The following is an 18,830-nucleotide window of genomic DNA, read 5'->3' on the forward strand; positions in this document are numbered from 1 at the left end:
AGCACTTTTTTCCTTTCAAAATCCTATAATGGCTGAAAGTCCAACCAAATCTGATATTTTCCATGCAGGCTTTCTATTCCCATGGCCAGCTATGACCAACAGTTTTTTCATTGTAGTCAATTGTTGGATGGTTAAATAAGAAGGCCAGCATCAGATCACCGATTTTTTTTATTTTTTTTTCATTTCTTAAAAACTTTTTTTTTTTTTTTTTAAAGTGCATCATTAGCTTGAAGAGGGAGGAAAAAAAATGAATAGAAAAATTGGCCAGCCTTAGCGCATATATATATATATATATATATATATATATATATATATATATATATATATATGATTGAAAAGTTAAAAGAAAAGAATAATATTCCTAAGACTAAGCCCTCGTTCACATCAGTGTTTGGATTCCGTCCAGAGGAGTCCGCATGGGGACCCTCCCGTATGGAATACCAGACGCAAGTGCAAGCACTGGTGCAGTAAATGCACATGGACCCCATATATTATAATGGGGTCCATGTGCTTGCCCCGATATTTCCACAGGGATCTTGCGAACAGGGAAGTTCAACTATCTACTTTCCTGTCCGCATGATTCATGCGGGCAGCGCGCAGCCAGCACACGGACTCCATTATAGTCTATGTGGTCCGTGTGCTTTAACAGCAAAGCGCTTGCAATTGTGTTTGTATTCTATTCGGAGGGTCCCCATGCGGACTCCCCTGGACGGAATCCAAACGCTGACGTGAACAAGGGCTAAGAATGGGTATAAAAAAAATAATAATACAAGTAGAGGTACTTACTATTCCCAGTTTCTAGTTCCTGGTTCCCCAAGACATACAGAAACTGAGCCATCAGCTGATCAATGACCTTAGTGATAACCTGTCACTGTCAGGACTTGCTGGGCTACAACTCAAGAGGAACCAGAAAATAGAGGTCAGCAAAGGACAATAAAGAGAAGATTTTTTTTTTAACCCATTGTGAGCCTTTTGTTATTAAAGAAAAAAAAAAAAACCACCAAACAAACCCTGGTGTTTTGCGTATGGATTTCTTTTCACTATTTCTTTCATATTATATAACTACGAGTATGTGTCATTAGCACTTAGAGACAACCCAAACAACAACTTTTTGAAGATTGAGTGGCTCTAAGATGTGATTCAGGTATAAGGCAAGTATAAAAAGCTCTACAGTACATGGTGGACAAATTACTGAAGACATTAGGAGTCACTCAGTAGCCAAATAATGATCGTCAAAAAAAAAATAAAAAAAATAAAAATCTTTTGCAAGTTTCTAGACACACTAGCTACCTGTTCTTTAGAACTGTGGAAATTGATAAGGAGAAAACACAAAAGAAGTTGATGTGCTGAACCATCACAATTTGCTGTAGACCCTCTGATCATGTGAGCCTCCACATCAGTCTAAAGCAGGGGTAGGGAACCTTTGGCTCTCCAGCTGCTGTGAAACTGCAACTCCCAGCATGCTCCATTCACTTCCATGGGAGTTCCCAGAACAGCAGAGCCAGTATGCATGCTGGGAGTTGTAGTTTTGCAACAGCTGGAGAGCCATACGTTCCCTACCCCTGGTCTAAAGTAAAGCAGTTCATGGCAAAGGTGAACTTTCTTGAGATATGAACTGTCTCTTGGGAGGTTTACAAATTTACTGAAATGAAGAAAAAAAAAACCAAAAACATTACAGTAGATTTCAGTAAGTTGCATTGTTCCTATGAGACAAGACCCCAAGTTTTCCAATACAACCTTGCAATGCAGCCATTCGGAAAAAAACAAACAAACAAAAAAAAAACCCTTACAGATATAGAATTTCTTAATAAACATTTTCATTACGATAAAATAGAATTCACAAAGGAAAAAAAAAAACCCTCACTTTTTGTCTCTAACAATATGCTTCTTCAGGAGTGCAAATGTACCCTGTCTCCTTACAAAAGCAAAAAGAAAAAAAAAAAATCCCAATGTAAAACACATACATTTAGTGTATCACCCAAGTATCTTATAAAGTCTCTGTATTACCAAGAAGCATTCCAAAAGGACAAATGGGTTAAGAGTAGCGTTCGCTGTACTAAAGAGATTACCAAATAAGCAGTAAAGTAGTAAAAATAGGCATTAGTTAACGTTGTGTGCTTTGTACAGTGTGCGGTGGCATGTAGTTATTCAGGTGTGGTAGTGACTGCGTGAATCTCAATACTCGAGTCCATGTTCACTTCTGGTACTGAAACATCACTTTGGTCTACGAAAGCTTCTGTTCTCTCGGGCGACTCGATCCGGTTCCTCACCTCTGCCACCCCTGGGTGGTTTTTCCGTAAATGTTGATTGAGCGTGCCTTGGAAGGGGAAGCACTTGCCACAAACTTCACACCGGAAAGGCTTGTCATCCGTATGCCCTCGTATGTGGTACTCCAGTTGGTCTTTGCGCGTGTATTTCTTGCCACAAAACTTGCATACAAAAGGGGTGATGCCCATATGAAGACGCATGTGACGATCAAGACTCCCCTTTTGGTTGAAAGTCTTGCCACAGTAGATGCAGATGAGTCTCTCATTGTATGGATGCCAGTAGCCTCGAGTTGACCTCTCGCGTGGGCTGTTCTCGTAAGCTGGTGTGCTCACAACCGTTTCATTTTCAGGACTTTGGATGACATTTTGCACCTCGCTGGTTATCTGCGATGCTCGCTTTGGGCGTACACGGCCACCTCGATAGCAGCTCAACATGGATCTGGAAGGACTAGAGTTGCTCACGCTACCATAGGGCTCGGATATGTTGGTAGTTTGGGAAGCAGCTTGTGAATAGGAATATGCATGTTGCAATACAGACCCGTAGGAACCTACATTCAATGTCACCACTTGCTCTCCATCAACCATTTCAGTGTGGTAGCCGTCATCACCAAGCGAGGAGCTGTCAGAGCAACTTGGCCGATCCGACTTCTCGGTTTTCACTTTAACTTCCGTTATTTGATTCTCTCTTACTATGTCGGCATGTTCAGGTTCTCCTTCTATCTGAATTTCGTGTTCTGAAATGCTGCCGCTGCTGCCTCTGTCCGACTGCCCCTCTTCTTGAGGACGGTTCCTTAGACTTTTGTTGGCCATGCCTTCCATTTTTAGGTCATTACTTACAATCGACTGTCTCACATGCCCACTATAGGGAGGAGATATGTCCACTGGGTTTGCAAAGTAACTATCATCCTTGATACCATTATGGTTACTTTGACCGTCTTCTCCACCTACTCCTACCACACTAATTTTTGAGTGGATGCTCTCTAGGATCTGGGTGCACTTGTCGATGACACATTGCATTTGGAGAAAGCTGGCTGCAGTTAGGAAGCTCACAACATCCTTTAGCTGTACGGACATTCTTCCAGTGTAGCAAAATGACAGTAATTGTTCAAAAACATTGGGGTTTTTGATAACCGATATCGTTAGGCCACTCATGGTACTTAGCGCTGAATGGTCACGGAAATAAGGAGAGCTGGCGGCAAGGACTGCCTTGTGTGCGCGGAAAGGCTGACCTTGAATGTGGACGATTATGTCGCACAACTTTCCCTGCATACGAAGCTCATTGAGCTGGTTTAGGACTGTACTACTGTACTCCGGCACATCAAACTGGATGAAGCTGTTGCTGTCCATCTTGCCTGGTGAACAAGTTTCTAGAAAAAACAAAAGAAAAGTCACACCATGAGGTTCAATGAAAAACACAACTGGTCAATATTATGAGCGGCATGGCATACATTACTACCATCAATGATATGCAAACAAGTTTGAACCCCAAGACACTGACCAATGTCTGCACTTTAACGGGTGCTCCAGGGAGTGTCTCAATAACTCAGTACTTTCTCCGTAGTTCTATTTGTGAATCACATGCTTGGGTCCCATAATAGGAAACAGCACTGGAGTCTTTCCAGTTCCACCCCCTCTACAGGGTTCACTGGATCTGTACTATGGGGACAGGTTGACCCCATAGTACAGATTATAATTTTATTTTTTTGTGAAGCGTACCTCCATTGTACAGGTAACAGTGAACCCAAGAGATTAGGGAGAAGTCAAAGAGAACTAAGGGTCAGATGTTAGTTCTGGCCATGTGACCGGGGTCTAAGAAGTAGTCTGGAAAGACAACCATAGAAGAAATATTAAAACACTCCCTGGAGAACACCTATAAATGGGGATAAGCTATAGTGAGGGGTGGGGTGAGGGGAATAGTTGCTTTTCAATGGTAGGGGGGGGGCCTATACTTCTGTGGAGTAGGGTCAGGGGATAATCGTACATCAGGGAGAGTGTGTGCCTACATAGGCAGTACGGAGACTTACAAGTCAATCTTGCTCTGCTAGGGATTCTGGGTAAAAAATATGCAAATCTATTCTCCAGGATGTAATTAGGAGAACAGTGCACTCTGTATGCCGCCCTCTAGAGGGCAGCATCCTTAACATCATGCATGACTCAGTTAAAAAGTCTACTGTCATGAGGCGGATTTAATTGCCAAATTAGTATTTCTATTCCAAAAGCAACAGATTCCCAGGTATGGACAGCGCTGTTTCGGCCTATTGGGCCTCCTCAGCATAGTGCAGGGTTCCTATTTCTGCGGAGTAGTCAAAATTAAAAAGGGTTCTACAAAGCGGTGACCTGCCCCAGCCACTGACTGCCTGAACAGTGTGTTGTGTGTCAAGGCAAAACCAGAAAGTAGAGATCACGAGGGACCAAGTAAGCAGTAAAATGAGAGCAGCAGGGAATTCGTAACAAGATATATTGCTTCTTTTATTCTTTGCCACCAATTGTTTCCAACTTAACCTCATGACTAGAACACACCTTCACTTTACAGTTAGTGATGGTCCAATCTCTGGGACCTCGCCAGTCATAAGTATGAAGGGAGTCTGCACAATGATACACCTGACTGTGATGGTATAATAAATGAATAGGACTGGCTGCAGTTTCCAGGCCAGGGGTTCTGCTGTGCATGGATAAACAGTAAAGGGGCTGCAGCCACTTTATTCTCAGGATAGACGAGGGGATGCACATGTCAAGACTACCTATCCTACTAATATGGCATTACTTTATGAGATGGGATATCCCTTTAAGGCAGTGATTTTTGAATGTCACCCTTCTCCTTCCACCCTGTTCTACTCTTGTATTCTGCTGCAAGTACTAACACGTACTATATAAGCGAGACATATCTGTTGACCTATGGACTCTTCTTGCAGTCTAGATACAGTGATATTCAGCAGCTGCACTGTACAGAGAGGTAACCAGACGGAATTGAAGCCACTTATCACCCAGGAAATTATCAGAGATTAGCGGTGGCACAGTTACAAGATGCGGAGGATAACGCCACATCGCACCATTATTAATCAGCAGCAAAGGAATCTTATTTATGTTACCCAGCCAGCGATGTAGAGAAATGTTATTGTATCCAGACTAATGACTAATATTCTTCTGTGTGTAAGGGACAATGACAATCAGCAGCGCAGCATGCCGATGGTTAAATAAGCGCACAATGGCTTTTCTTCCATATTTCTTTATTCCCCCCTAAACAATAAAAACTAATTGCCCCTGGGATTTTCTAACTAAGACGATCGCCTGCAAATCCACTGACGTGTGCAAGAATATTCGGGTTTCTGCAGTAAAGTAGGTTAACTGGGTGGGAGACAGACGGCGGAGCTTTTTATTTTCCTTCCTGCGCTTCTCTAAACAGATATTGATATTCATGGAGAATACATTGAAATTCAGACATTCTTGCCGCATTAATGTATTTGCATAGATGTGAAAAGTCATTTTCATCTGCTGCGTATTATGTTCAAAGCCGGCAAGGAGAGCAGATTTCTGCAAATGTAAAAATACAATCGCAATGCTGGAAGTAGCAGAATGAAGATCGCCATATTTAACAGTGAAGCTGCATGACACGTGCGCCATTCAAACCATAATATATAGCACACACACACATATATATATATATATATATATATATATATATATATACACACACACACACTATACTTCATAGCTTACAATGCAACATGTCACTTGAGAACACTTCCTATGATTAAATGCACACCACGGTGACTTGTGCAACCTTCACATTCTGGCTATTACCTGCCGTAGACGGATGAGCCATGGCAGGCACGCTATAGAGGTAGGGTCCCCCAGCAAGAGCCCCCCTAACAATCAGGAAGCCACTGCAAAATGTCTCTTATTCACTTGGGACTTATTCAGACGACCACATTCCATCCATAAAACTGTCTGTATGTGGCCTATGTATCCCAGGCTGAACACATGTACTTAAGTGGTTATGACCAAGTGAGCTCCAATGCTACTTTACCAAACTCACAGCTTTGTGTCAGCTCTGTACTGTAGTGATCCAGCTGTTAGGAAATTCACAGCACCAGATCTCTCCATGTTGCTTTTCATGCCTCTCTCTTGAATCAGACCAGAAAAACGGACAAAACACGGTCGTGGGAATAAGTCCCTAGGCGGAGTATGAGCAAGTGTTACTTGGTCACCCATTTGTTCACAGTCACCGCAGTGACTGAAAACACAGCAACCAGCTGATGCCACAAAGGGGTGGTGGTCCAGAAGACAAACCCTATTCCATATGGCCCATCAGAGTATACACACTTCTTCAGGGCTGTGTGGTCAGTGGGCCAAACCCCAATTCACAAACATCAAAGCCAGTGAAGGAACTCCAATGAACGTGAATATGCAACAAACTATACACCTAATTAAACAATACAATAATTACATAAAATATAATTTAATATTTTATTTTGAAGCCGTAGTTGGCAAGCCAAAGCTGGCACCAACTCAGACTCTACAGCCCTGGACATCATAAGTGGTGGTCCTCAATTTGACACTTACCTCTCTGGGTCAATGATTTTTCCAGACCAGGCCTATCCAATACTTGCCATAGGTACAACATTTCCCCTGTAGGGAGCTGATACAAAGAACACAAGTAGCCAATGTAACTTCCCGCAGCAAACTGATCTACATGGCATGCATCTCGCAAAACCTTGCAGGCTTTCAAGCAATGAGCCAGCCTTTTCAGGTTAAACCAGTTGCCTACACAATGAAACCAGACATTAGCTTAACCATTTCTGTGTACAGTACAGTATAGCTGCCAAACTCTAGCCCCACCTCACAGCCATCTGAGGGAATACACCAGAAAATCCCTAAATAGCAATTCCCTAGCTCCTGTGGTTCAGGACTAAGGCTCTTCGTGCAACTCCACCCTACACAACCACATCAGTGGCTTCACATGTGGCACATTCAGTTACAGGGACGAAAATCAGTTCCATTTAAAGTGGTTCTCCAAGGAGACTTGCTAGATTTACAACCTCCCGGGATTTTAGACTGTACCTTGGGGTTTCAAGTCTGGTTCTGATCCGAGGTCCTGTGATTGGAATTAGAAACCAGGTCGCTCCTTCCCTACTTCATGTTCACAACTAGTTACAGGAGCTGTGAGAGATGGCTTTACTAGAGTTTGCCAGCCCCATAACAGAGGTAACTACCAATCAAAACTAGAGAGAAGTGAGGACGCAGAGTGGCCCAGTGTTACCTCCGATCAGGAGCCTAAAAAGATTCGGAAACCCCTTTAACTGAATAGAGTTGCTTTGGTGGCAAGGACATGCAAATCACACTCGGGGGGGGAATGAGAGTCACAGAAATGCGTGCCACAAAATCTACACTGTGCAAACGCACCCTAATAGATCCCATTAAAAGCCGCTGTCAAAAATGCTGGACAAAATAGCACCATATGCTGGGCTGTTCTGTGGCAGGCTGCTGAACTCTCTGATAGAAACCAGTCTGCCCATATTATAGTTAATGGGGTCCACTGGTGCTGTCAGAATCCACCATACAACCGATCCAGCAACTCCGTTATTTTTGTTTTTCTCAAGTAGGTCAGATGGAAGTCAGCAGGTGTAAGACTAACAACAGAAACCATATGCAATTCAAATATGAATATACATAACTGTGTAAACTCACATGATACTACTCAGTATACTATGCTAATGTGTACACTAGAGAGCATCAATGGGATAACAGACGTGGAGAAGCTTACAGGCTAAGGGTGCATTCACACTGAGTAAACGCTAGCTTATTTTGTAGAGTAAAATTACACTTGTAAATTTTGCTATCCCATTGACTTCAATGATATTTTTTTTACAAGTGTAAAAATACGCCAGTAAAAAATACGCCTGTAAAAATACGCTTGTAAAATATCATTGAAGTCAATGGGATAGCAAAATTTACAAGTGTAATTTTACTCTACAAAATAAGCTAGCGTTTACTCAGTGTGAATGCACCCTTAAGACTGACGTTGCAAAGACCATGCCAACCCAAAAACCACGCCAAACTACATGCCGGCACAGATTTCAACTGACTATTACTGGCTGTACAATTTTGCAGGTACCCAGCAGTTTTAGCATGTATTCACACTCGTTATTCAATGCAGTTTTTAAAAATAAAACTATATTCACAGGATCGTGTTGATTCTTGGCTGACCCTGGGTTTCTCAGGTTTCCGTCTTCTGCATGCAGAAGACGGAAACCTGTCATGCCGAGTCCGGCTGTGAGCGTTTTATGCTCTCCGTGGCGAAACAGTTTTATTTTAAAACCGGACACAGAGTACTGCACGTCCAACACTGTGTCCAGTTTAAAAAAAAAAAAAAAGTTTCGCCGCGGAGAGCATAAAACGCTCACCGGCGCCCACAGCCGGACACTTTTCAAACCCATTCAAATGAATGCGTTTGTAAGATGCCGGGAGGTTTCAGTCTCCTGCCCTGGGCGCAGATGTGAACGAACCCTGAGCTGCCATTCAGTTTTGGGTTTTTTTTTCTTCTTCTCATTGGGTCCCACTGACCTTGAATAGAAAAAGTAGGGTCTGTGAAAATGAAGTAAGAGTTTATGATTCATCCAAAATTAGAGCATGCACTTTGAAGGTGAATTGACAGCTATGTAAGCTATGAACCTTGGTTGTGTGAATATAGGCTACAGCAAGGAGAGGACAGTAGGGGGATGTGAACCACTGGCTGAGGTGACCCACCGTGACTAGTGATTGACTTAAGTGTTTCCCATCAAGCAGAATCAGGGCACAGAAGGAATAGGGAAAGCTTCCGACAGCCATGCAAAACATGTCTATAGGCTTATACTATCAGGCAGAGGTCAGAAGAGTGATATATATGTCAAATATTACAATATTCTATCCTGCAGGGTTCAGTAAAAAATGTAATGGAGGCCATAAGTGCCTATGGGTGATAGATATCCCTGTATGACATCTATCACCAGCCTTCGGTAAGCAGACTCTTCAGGGTTCCCTGGTGATGGGGGACCTCAATAGAGCTTTACCGTAAGGGGCAGCAGAGGTAGCCTAGTCTTCGGTAAAATGGCTGCCAACAGGGTGGCACTCCATTCAGTTTGGATCTGAAGCAGTAGTATCACACAGGCGACAGCATTATTTTTAATTCCCTGACACAAACCTTATCAACAGCATTTATTATGGTGAGGGGCTGCATTGGGGACATAAAGGCCTCTACAGTGGAATATCCTGCAGGATTCTATCAAGATTCTTCCAGATGTATACCTACAACAGAGACAAACACTAGATTCGGACTCAAGACAGCCAAATCTTAGAATGAGTTCACAAGACAGGGAAATGATCCTACAGAGAGGGGTCAGAAGCTATCTCCAAATTTTTCAGGGTAGAACAGGTTAAGTGGATATTGATCTCTGGCCGGAGTGGATTACCTTCACAATGTATGTTTTAGTTTTTGGCGTCCTGCAGGATTGCTGAGTTATCAGTCTGCTAGTTCCGACCTGCTAAGAGTCTGGAATCCTGTCAGTCTTAGCTTACCAATAAAAGTGATGTCAGGTCTTCCAAATAGATGAAGACAAAAAAACTGAAAAAAAACAAAAACCTTGTCCTCACCTAACATACAAAACTAGACCTGGGGCAGAAAGAACTAAAACATGAAGACTGTTTTTCACCAGATAAATCTACAGGGGCTACAATTACAGCCTTTATTAACAGTAAGCTGCTAAATTTGAGCCCTTTGAGGCTAGAGCAACATGGCGAATTTTGCCACGATGTCCACCACGCAGCCACAGATTGCAAGATATTGCTGCATTCATAATAGCTACAAGTGGCAGTGTTGCAATTTGCACATTGACACAGTGGGGGAGGGGGGTATTCATTTTTGTGCAGAAGGATAATATTGAGGTGCATGAGGCCCTTTCCTGCATCAAATGTGCACCACAATCCCTAATCTATGCCTTGGCTGCGTCACCTTGGCCAACTGATTTCCTATTCTGGCACTGGGACATGAACAGACTCATGGATCGCCGGTTCCCTGTGCCAGCCTGGCGCTATGCGTCTGACTGTAAATAATCCATACTCTTTGGACTTTTTGCAGTGCTGCAAATGTGCCCGTCGCCATGCAATCAAATTCAAGGGGATGCAGAGCCTTTGTTCTAATATATACCATCAGAGACTCAGTTGTATGTGCCATACAGGAAGGGGATTAAGCAGTACAGCAGTAATGAAGACGCTTTGTTTGACTCTATACTGTGATTTCTGCCATGTTTACCTACTATACAGCGGCGAAATTCCTGAGATGTACAGGGAAATATATTCAACCCGCTGCAGATCTAACATCTTGCTGTGGCTGCTTGAATGGCATTAGGACAAAGGTAACTAATTCCTTAAGAAAAGCTACATCCAAGGTGCTCAAGGAAAAGCCACGATCAAAAAGACCTTAAAAAACACATATGGGACTGAAGCTTGAGAAAGTGGCTATTCAATACAGCAAGCGAGACCTTGTAAAAGGTAATAACCAAAGGGAAATTTCAAAAGAATGACATCTATGGAGAACCCCATGAAGCTAGACTAGGCAGCTAGACAGTCTTTGAAAATTTAGCAGAATTTCCAGCCTTCTTTATGATGGTACAAGGTGACTCGTGGTCTTTCTTCCCTACAGGGACCACAAGTGACATTAATGGTAGCTTCCATAAGTCATTTTGTTCAGCAAGCCTGAAGAAAGTTGTTCACAAAAGCAAGGACTGCGGTGTCACGTTGTGTGCATTACAACCATCGACTACAAGTGTTATCACATTGAGACCCACAAATTGCTGCAACATGGGAGTTGCCAGAAAGCTAGCAGGTTTAGAACTCCACTGACTTTTCACAAATTGCACGTTACAACCCAATAAACGCTCATTTTCATTAGCTGTAATCCAGGCAAAGGGAAATCGCGACCAAAGTGGTCTCTGTCCAAATTAAGACAGCCAATGTCTATCCATATCTGACACCCTATCTCAAGATATAATTGGCTATGCTTCACGCATATGACCACAGTTTTGGTCCTGAGACCATCCATTTTTACAAATCTGTTATAATGGATAGTATGCAAACCCACTCATTTCTATGGTCCCATGGTTTTTAAGGTGCCTCTATTCTTAATAAGGTTCATGAAAACCATGGATGACACAAATATACAATAATAATAATATAATACATTTTATTTATATAGCGCCAACATATTCCGCAGCACTGTACAATTTATAGGGTTCAGATACAGACATACATAACAAAGAACGTCATTTCACACAATGGGACTGAGGGCCCTGCTCAAAAGAGCTTACAATCTATGAGGTAGAGGGGGGTGACACAAGAGGTAGCAGGGGATACAATCTATTTCATTGTTTATGGACCCACACACATTGTTGTGTCATGAAGCCTTTATAATCGGGTTGGGTCCAGTCTATAGGACCTCCACAAATCCTGAGATTTCCCTGTGTATGGTTATGAGCCTAGCTGCAATTCACTTCAAACCAATTCGAAATCAGCTCCGTGTGCTTCAATCTCAGGATCAGTGAGGCCCCAGAGGTTGCATCGCTTCCAACCATAAAGTAATGGCACATTGTAAAAACCACTCAGATCAGAAGACCCCTTTAAAATCCACAGAAAATAGGCACAAACAGATAAAGCATGGCACCTTCTTAATGCCCTAGATAACATAGCAGTATATACTGACCAACCCCTGCACCATCAAGTGGAATAGATTTTTGGGTAAAATAACTTATAAGGGGGCGTTCACACTACCATTGGTGACCATCAGCAGTGTCCGTTACAAGATTTTAGCAAGGGTCACTAGCTGAATCGTCAGTAGTCCATTAAAATTTCCACTCATTTCAATGGGATTTCATCTTGTGTCCGTTTACACCCAAGTCCGTTTTTTTTCCAGGGGACTTGCAGGACTTTTCTGTCCGTTAAAAAAATAACGGACACTTGCTGTCCTTTTTTTTTTTCTAACATTGAAATCTATGGCAATGGACCATCAGTTACTGTCCGCTTGTTTTTTGTTTTTTTAAACAGACACCTTCATAACGGAATCCAACAGTAGTGTGAACCCTGCCTAACTCACAGATTACATCATTACTATGTGTAGTCTTCGGCATGTCAGGAGGAAAATGGTGACACCAACTGTGGACAGATGTCGGTGTAAAAGGTGCTATACTGACTGCAGGAGAACATACCAGTGAGCCGAAATTCCAAGTATGGGGGAAGGGCTGGAGGTACTAAGTACATTACTTGTGTAACCATATGTGCCTGTACAGCTATATGAGAAACACTACAGAACATGTTATCAATTCTCAGCCTGCGCCATACAACCACCCCGCACCTTAAAAGTATTACCCAGAATAACACACAACACATGTGGCTGAAACAACACGCGTCTGGTAAACAGCTACACTAAAAGGGTAGAAGCAACTTTGATGTAGAAGATGAACTTCAAAGAGCACATGGAACGAATGAGCGCGGAGGTAGAGGACAGGCAAGATGAAAGCCTCACAGCTGCCTGGAAATGTGCACCAAGCAAGTGAGCACAACGTATGGCCCCAAGCTCTGGAAGGTGGTAAGAAATGGCTCCAAGAGTATTGGGCCTTGCAAAAGATCACTTGGAAGACCTTCATGTTACAAGAGTCTTTGATCTGGGGGAGGGGGGAACTTTCACACTCAACTATTTGGCAATTGAAAGGTGGTCAGGTTGGCCAGCTTCTAGCCTTGCAAAGAGCAGCCGTAGGGGTGGAGGAGATGTAACTTGAGAAGACCAGGTTCAAGGAATGCATGATAGCTCAGGGGGGTAAAGTTTATAGCCAAACCAGGGATATAAGCTGCTGTGGTATTTTCAGATTTAGGCAAGATCTTGCAATATTTTAGGGGATTTGGACACTAAAACCAGGCTATACAGAAGCAATCTGAAATGGGATGTGGACATTTTGGGAAGGCGCCGGACTACGTTGGCAGTAATTATCAATTTGATCTTCAATTGCATCAATAACTATATATGTGCAGGGTCATAAAGATCTTGAAAGTTGTATATAAACCCACCGGAAGCAATAACACTGGTGAAACATGAATGGCAAATGGAAAGTGTGAAGACTGGCCGGGCTTTATGGCTACTGCAGCAATTTGACTTGGTCGAGTGTACTTTTTTTTTTCCTAACAGGGAAAACTTCCCTATTGAACATGTATAGTGGAAACTTATCTTTCACTGGAGCAAAGTACAGACATGTTATCAAACTGTACTTAGCAGGAGAGTCAGAAGACCCCATACATATTAGATCAGCATCATGTCCTGCATAAATGTGTGTTGTGATTCTTCTACGAGCACATGGTCGCAATGTGAATGCTAGGACTATTGCATCCCCAAAGTTTCTCTTTGGAAAACAAAATTTGCAAACAACATGGCAAAAAAAAGAAAAGATTATGAATGTATAAATCTTTACACCCATAGGGAAACCTTGAGGTTGTATGGAAGTTAAACTGGTGACTATACTGCATCTGATGCATGACCAAATGTCACGGTGCTGCCCCAACCCCAGAGATTTCTTACACATGCATTACATGAGAACTGTATTTTTTCATTTTAACCAAAGAATCCCCATTGCCACACCCAAGAAAAAGAACTGTCTTCCCTTTTGATGGTATCTGTTCCTGCTTTAGGCAAAATTAACAACGGGAACACCAAAAAAAATCTTAGTTTCAAAGTGTTAACCAATATATTTCCAAAAAGCATCTGAAAAAGAGTTGGAATCTGACTGGTGCAAAGTAAGATGTAGTAATTGCTCTTTGCAGCCAATGTGATTGCAGCAGGATCCATGGATCATCTACTATGTGTCTGAAACTGTCATTTGCATAGTGAGGACAGGATAGGCTTTTAAAGGGGTTTCTAGCCTGTACAGAACATATCAGTATGTGATTTGTGTCGGTCCAATTCCGGGACACTGCACAGATCAGCTGATCCATCAGCATCTGGAAGCTGCAGCAATGGTTGGAGAGCATGTGCAGGCTCACCGCCATATACTAGACAGGGCTGCAGCCCTTTTCTTACTTGAAAAGGAGCAACACTCCCTGCCCACTGCAACAGCTTCTAGTACCCAGTCAATGCAGAAACAGCTGATCTGTGTGGGGTCAGGGTGCCAGTACTCCACATATCACATACTGATGACCTATGTTGTGGATAAGGCAGTAGAATGAAAAATCCATATCGGCCATTATATTATGATCAGTGGGAGGTCAAACCCCTGAGAATAAAGAGGACTCAACTCTGGTGCTGAGCTGTGTCCCCTGACCCATCTGGCTGTACAAGGAGCTAAAGATTGGGAGAGAGTGACTATGGATGGTTACAGATGCCTGCACAGCCAGGGCACTACTGTGTAGTGAATATTAGAAGAGGACAAAGCGCAGCAACATTAGAGTCCCTTCATTCTCAAAGCTTCAGAAGGTGGACCGCCACCAACTAAAGGGACAGCTTATCTTACTGATATACCATCTATTTACAAGATGGATAAGATGTAGGATCCTTTTACAGAAAGTAAGCAACATCAGTTAACTAAAACCACTTATCTAAACCAGGCCCCACACACAATAGAAGTTGAATCTGCAGATCCAGCTCATTTTAGCAGTATAACATATACCTTATTAATATTACATATACCTTATTAATAAGTCTGCAGATTTCACCAAATTTAGCTGGATCTGCCAAAGGTCTGCATATAAATGTCTTACATGCACAGTGAGAGGATTCTTTGATATATCAAGCTGTTATATACGGAGCAGCATCTGAGGTGGGGTGACTATCAAAAACACTATGGACCAAAAATTACACCTACGTGTTGTCTTTACCCATGTTATTTACACAGAGCACCTTAACAGTCTGGGTTTCCTTTAATGGTTCAAATAAGGGTGTATAGGGACATCCCAATTTTTTCCCTGTGGGCAGATGATTGGGAGGAGGGGGGTTGAATCAGGCAGCTGGATTTCAACATACCTATCTTACTGCTATCAAGGTTCACAAGTCACCACCATGCATGTCTATGGGGAAGAGGGGGGTTTGAGGAATAGCTGAAGGCCAAAGAAATGTCCACTGTATATGCACTTGTGGTATGGAAATTAAATTGCAAAACTGAGCGTGAATCCATACATCCTGTGCAGGACACAACATAATCCGAGTGGTTTGCATGGGAATTTGTGGTGGAATATTAACTCCTGTGTAATGATATATTTAGGAAAAGCAGGACCAAGATGATGGAGTAATAGCCAGAGGTCTCCTACTCTCAATCTGCAACTACAATTCCCAGCAGACCCAGACAACCAGACCATAAATTTGAGATTTCAATTTGACCGATCACCCCATGCATTCCAAAACACAAAAGCAAAATGACAGACCACTACAAAAGAAAGCACACCCTATTAAATTGGGAGAAAAGCTACAATCGTACATTAACTTCAGGAACAAACGCAGTCACATGATCTGATCAGTAGGTATGATTGGTCAAGGCTGCCCATCACTGCACAGAGAGCAAGATTCTGACACACTAAGTAACCAGTGGGGTACATAAGGGTGTTGGGAATTACAGGGACATGTGGGAAAGGTCTATAGCATACAGCAATGAGTACAGGGCTAGACATCTCAGCCCTGGATCTGGGTGGAGGGCACGTCTAGGGGGAAAAAGGCTTCTTGTAGCAGCAGGGATTGGGGTAAGGACGGGGTACCTAAAGGTTTGGGAAGGGATCCCGTGCTTTTCTATGAACAGCCTGTAATGACGCAGGGTGTCCAGTGGAGGGCACCCATTAGGAGAATTTTAATACGCGGCGCCGGCAGCTACACAAGAAAAGGGGGGAGGGTGAGACCCCCGGAGGAGATGTCGCCGGGATCCTTCTACCTCCACTAGACATTGGGTTAAGTTCTCACCTGCCTGGAAGAAGCCGTTTCTCTCCACTTCACATAGCTCCGAGGAGCTCGGCCAGTGCCGGGGCCTAACGCGGCGCTCCTCTCTCCTCAGCTGCCGGAAACGCTCTCAGGCCTCGCCCAGCGGCCACTTCCGGGTCGGCGTCTCTCTTGCAAGCTACGCCCATCTCTGCGAGTCACGCCTCGTCACCACAAGCCAGGGGGTTAAAGTGCTGCTTTTAAAAAAAAAATAAAAAAAAATTAAACTTTATGGACACCTCTGTAAAGCGGACAGTAATGGTGTGATGTGAAGCCTAGCTAGAGGCAGGAGGGCAAACTTCTACTTCTTTATGGTAGTTGAGGTGTCTTTCTTCAGTGGGGCAGCCATGATGGTGATCACATGTGCAGTTTGCCACCCTGAGATGTCAATGGCCTGTAAGAAACTACAATTCCCAGCATGCCTTGTCAAGCATCAGCAGCCATGACATGCTGGGAGTTGTAGTTTCACCACAGATTGCACAACATTGTTGCCAGAGGTACTTAAACCCCAGATTGGAGAGTCGCCCCACATGGCACAGTTGCCAAGGCAACAATACATTTCACCCCTTCCCCAGCAAGCGTCGCATTCGAGTCCTATTCTATGGTTGTCTTGGGAACCTGACACTTGTGTCTTTCCAGCCCTAATGTCATATTACAATCCCTTTAAATAATTTTCCACCATCAAGTCTAGGGCAACCTTGACCACCACCCCCATTGCAAAACTAAAGATTGTCATGTCGCCCATCGACCCCAGAAGTCGCAGCATCTTTGGAGTCTCAATGTAACTCCATTCACTAATATTGGTGAAAGAGTCGCAGGACGATAAAGAGATCTTAAGGAATTTTCCATCATTCATGGTGACGCAGACCGATTACATAAATCAATGTAAGAATGGTGGGCCCCTCTGCCGATGCCTAAAATCCATAATAAGCCCCCCTCATGTTAGGTAGGACTGGCTTCACATCTGAGTTGGAGACTCCATGACAGTGACCAATGAAAATTGCCAGACAATAAATGTCTGAAAGTCCAACCTTTTAGTCCAGCGGTTTCAATTTAAAAGAAGAGACACTTGACGGATTCCATTATAGATAACAGGGTCTGTTGTCTAGTCGTCTGTGTGACCATTGCTCTGATCCCCCGACAAACACCCGGGCGCAAATATGAACATAGTGTAAGAAAGATCACAATATCACACTGCAACATCACGAGCAATGATTGTGGATATGGTTTCACAATTCAACACCATCCAAATATTGGCAAAAATGTGCCCTGAATGGTGAGAAGGAAGGAACCTTCTGCAAGACACCTCTATCTGCAGCTTACCTCCCCAAAAGCAAATGGTTCAGGCATGTTGAAGTCCAACAGTTGATTCAACTATACAGGAAAGTGTAAGAGGCCCCCATATATATTGGATGGTCTGTCCCATAGTTATCTAGTGTATATAGACTCCAGTCCCTTCATTCTCTGTACCCTTGTGCTCCCCCACAGACCATAGTGCTATGTGATGCGAATACTTGTAAGTTTAGTGTGGCTGTTTGTGCATGTTAGTTAAGGGCATAAGTACTTGTTGTTGCCAGAAAACGTTAACGCCGCTTATCTCTGGTTAACACCCAGCAATCTTTCCTCGACAGCAGACACTGGGGGGACTGTTGGGCACCCCCATAGACATTATTCTGCCATCAGAGTTTGTGTCTCTCAGGCTTTTGATCTAGGAGTCTATCATACTTTTTTGGGCTGTGGGTGAAGTATCCACATTATGTGGAGAACATCCTGGAATATTGCAACACACTTGTGCTGTTTGTGGAGTGCAGAGTTTGCCAAGTTCGCTGGGAAGTAGTTGGCAGCTTATGGCTCTGGCATATAATTAAAACATTGTTTAATTAGTAAGGATCTCTCTTTGCAGCAACACACACAAGTATGGTAATGAGATCCAGTCTCTACTGTAGGTGAAGTGAGGACACGGCAGGTGCGGCAAGTCATTACACAACTATATTACAGCTACCTGATCTGGATCAGTCACATACAGCGGAAATCCTGACACGCTTGTTCTGCTGTACAAATCCAACCTATACACAGAACACTACAACTCCCTACATGACCCGACTACTGGACATGATCAGGATACAAGTCTATTATATTCTACATATAGAACAATACAACTCCCAATATGACCCTAATACAATTCTATTATTCTCTATCCAGAAAACACTACAACTACCAACATGTCAGATCACTGGATATGACCAGAATATAATTATATTATCCTCTACACACAGAGCACCACAACTCCCGACATGACCTGACCACTGGATAGGACCATAAAATCCTACTATAGTCTATAAATGGGACATCAAAACCCCCAGCATGACCTGACCACTGGACATGGCCATAATACAATCATATTATACTCTACATGTACAGCAATACAGTTCCCAACATGATGCAACTACTGAGCATGATCATAATACAAAGCTGTTATTCTCTATACATGGAATACTACAACCCCCAGCATGACCTGACCACTGGACATGGCCATAATACAATCATATTATACTCTACATGTACAGCAATACAGTTCCCAACATGACGCA

The 18,830-nt window shown here is 43.1% G+C and overlaps 1 protein-coding gene across 1 annotated transcript; it reads right to left on the bottom strand.

Moving 5' to 3' along the window:
- Positions 1-1,840: 1,840 nt before the first annotated feature.
- ZBTB34 (zinc finger and BTB domain containing 34) lies at positions 1,841-16,309 on the bottom strand. The gene is made up of 2 exons (XM_075260124.1): positions 16,225-16,309; positions 1,841-3,634 (listed from the first exon to the last, which is right to left on the bottom strand). Exon 2 carries the CDS (start codon positions 3,612-3,614, stop codon positions 2,145-2,147), a length of 1,470 nt encoding a protein of 489 aa, XP_075116225.1. The 5' UTR covers positions 3,615-3,634; positions 16,225-16,309; the 3' UTR covers positions 1,841-2,144.
- Positions 16,310-18,830: the final 2,521 nt, after the last annotated feature.

Source organism: Leptodactylus fuscus, chromosome 11 (assembly GCF_031893055.1).
Source record: "Leptodactylus fuscus isolate aLepFus1 chromosome 11, aLepFus1.hap2, whole genome shotgun sequence".
Lineage (NCBI taxonomy): Eukaryota > Metazoa > Chordata > Amphibia > Anura > Leptodactylidae > Leptodactylus > Leptodactylus fuscus.

Bases quoted from the DNA above. Each gene is read 5' to 3' on its own strand.
- ZBTB34 (XM_075260124.1), bottom strand. From the start codon at position 3,614: ATGGACAGCAACAGCTTCATCCAGTTTGATGTGCCGGAGTACAGTAGT.